General features: G+C 53.1%; 1 protein-coding gene across 1 annotated transcript in view; it reads left to right on the forward strand.

Moving 5' to 3' along the window:
• Nucleotides 1-2,106, forward strand: part of PPOX (protoporphyrinogen oxidase) — a 10,249-nt gene that overhangs the window by 1,434 nt on the left and 6,709 nt on the right. Inside the window, exons 4-6 of the mRNA XM_018572770.1 lie at nucleotides 12-88; nucleotides 1,170-1,285; nucleotides 1,602-1,734. Of these exons, the coding sequence (XP_018428272.1) occupies nucleotides 12-88; nucleotides 1,170-1,285; nucleotides 1,602-1,734 (326 nt within the window). The remainder of the gene's footprint in view (nucleotides 1-11; nucleotides 89-1,169; nucleotides 1,286-1,601; nucleotides 1,735-2,106) is intronic.

Raw genomic sequence — 2,106 nt, forward strand, 5'->3', positions numbered from 1 at the left:
CACGCGGACAGAAGACGGCGCCATATTCGAGCACGGCCCCCGCGGCATGCGCCCGGCGGGAACGGTGGGCAAGAACACCCTGTGTATGGTGAGTCGCGGGGGAGGGGGGGCAGAATTGGGAAAACGTTGGGAGAGTTTCGCAGTGAGAGTTTGATGCGATTGTTCCGATGATGGCGCTGCGTCCCGTCCTTCTGACATTCACCAAACATTCACTGCAGGTCAATCTTTTAGGGGTACATTTTTGTTTGTTTTTTTGCATTGGCGCCGGTTAGGCATTGCAACCGGGATCAGTGGATGGCCGGTGCAATGTTCTGATTCCTGCAGACTCTTCCTCCCATCCGTGTCCGTGCATATAGATCAGGGGCGTCCCAAGCGGGGTGCGGGGGGTGCGGCCCGCACCCAGGTGCCACCATTGGAGGGGTGACACCAAAATGACTGACAGTTTAGTGTCACCCCTTATGCAATGTCGGGCGCTCGCTCATGGACAGAGAGCCCGACAGTGTCAGGAGAGAGGAGGGGACCCGGCGACATACCTTTTCCCACCAGGTGAACGTCCCTCCCCCTCCTCTCATTGCCGGCGTCCATCACTAAGATGGCCCCTGGCAGGCTTCAAAAAGTCCACTGTGCATGTGCGATGACGTCATAGACATCGCACATGCACAGTGGAGTAGACAAACTCCAGCCCTCCAGCTGTGGTGAAACTACAAATCCCATGATGCATCTCTCTCCGGGAGTCATGTCTGTGCCTCGTGGGATTTGTAGTTCCACCACAGCTGGAGGGCTGGATTTTGGCTACCCCTGATATAGATGATGCGGCTGTGTGTGGGCGGAGCCATGCACAGCCGGGCCGAATTTAATACTATACAGCAGCCTATAGGGTAGAAAAGCCATGTGATTTAGATAATGGGGAGTGGGAGTTGGGGGGGTTGTCATGTGACCACGTTTCATATTGCATCCTGATGTGGGTGTAACATCAAACACGGTCACATGGTCAGAAAAGTAAACTTAGCCTTTGAATGACAGCGATTGATTCACCGTCGGTGAACGTTGGGCATTTGCGCCGTGCAGTACGCCGGCCATTAAATCAAATGAATCGAAATATTTGAAAGCTGTTTTCTTTTTTTTTTTAATTGCACGATTTGATTGGATTCCACATTTCCACCTTTTAGGTCTCTGAACTCGGCTTGGAAAGCGACCTCATTGCGATCCCGAGGAGTCACCCCGCCGCAAAGAACCGTTACCTCTATGTCAACAAGGCGCTGCACAAACTGCCCTCCAGTCTGGGGTGAGACTTCCGCACTGCTGGACAATTCCACCATGATGGGAAATAGTCTCTGACCCGTGTGACGTTCATGGACTCCTCCAATATCAGCCGTCTATGGGGGGAGTTTGGATGAGATTATTCGCTGGGGGCTGAGGAAGTAATCGGCGGGAGAGTCGGGTGTATGGATGCTTCTCAAAATCTGGGAGACATGAGTGATTTATTCTCCGGGATCCCCCCCAATTCTACAACGTCAGATATAAGAGGGGCAACCCCCCCCAAAGAGGAAACGACCCATCAGAGCTCTTTGTGACCACTCCCATTTTCTGTTTTATTACAGCGGGGTTCTGCGTACAATCCCCCCGTTCTCCAGACCTCTGTTCCTGTGCGGCCTGCAGGATCTGACGGCTCCCCGCGGATCCCAGGAGGATGAGAGCGTCCATGACTTCTTCACACGCCGCTTCGGGAAGGAGGTAAGAAATGGAGAGCAGACTCTGCTCTGCTGGAGGACTCTGCTCCTTCCTCTATAACTCTCCTCTCCTGATATACTCTGCTCTGCTGGAGGACTCTGCTCCCTCCTCTATAACTCTCCTCTCCTGAAATACTCTGCTGGAGGACTCTGCTCCTTCCTCTATAACTCTCCTCTCCTGATATACTCTGCTCTGCTGGAGGACTCTGCTCCTTCCTCTATAACTCTCCTCTCAGGATATACTCTGCTCTGCTGGAGGACTCTGCTCCTTCCTCTATAACTCTCCTCTCCTGAAATACTCTGCTCTGCTGGAGGACTCTGCTCCTTCCTCTATAACTCTCCTCTCCTGATATGCTCTGCTGGAGGACTCTGCTCT

The sequence above is a fragment of the Nanorana parkeri genome, unplaced genomic scaffold (genome assembly GCF_000935625.1).
Source record: "Nanorana parkeri isolate BGI_ZX_2015 unplaced genomic scaffold, ASM93562v1 scaffold2130, whole genome shotgun sequence".
NCBI lineage: Eukaryota > Metazoa > Chordata > Amphibia > Anura > Dicroglossidae > Nanorana > Nanorana parkeri.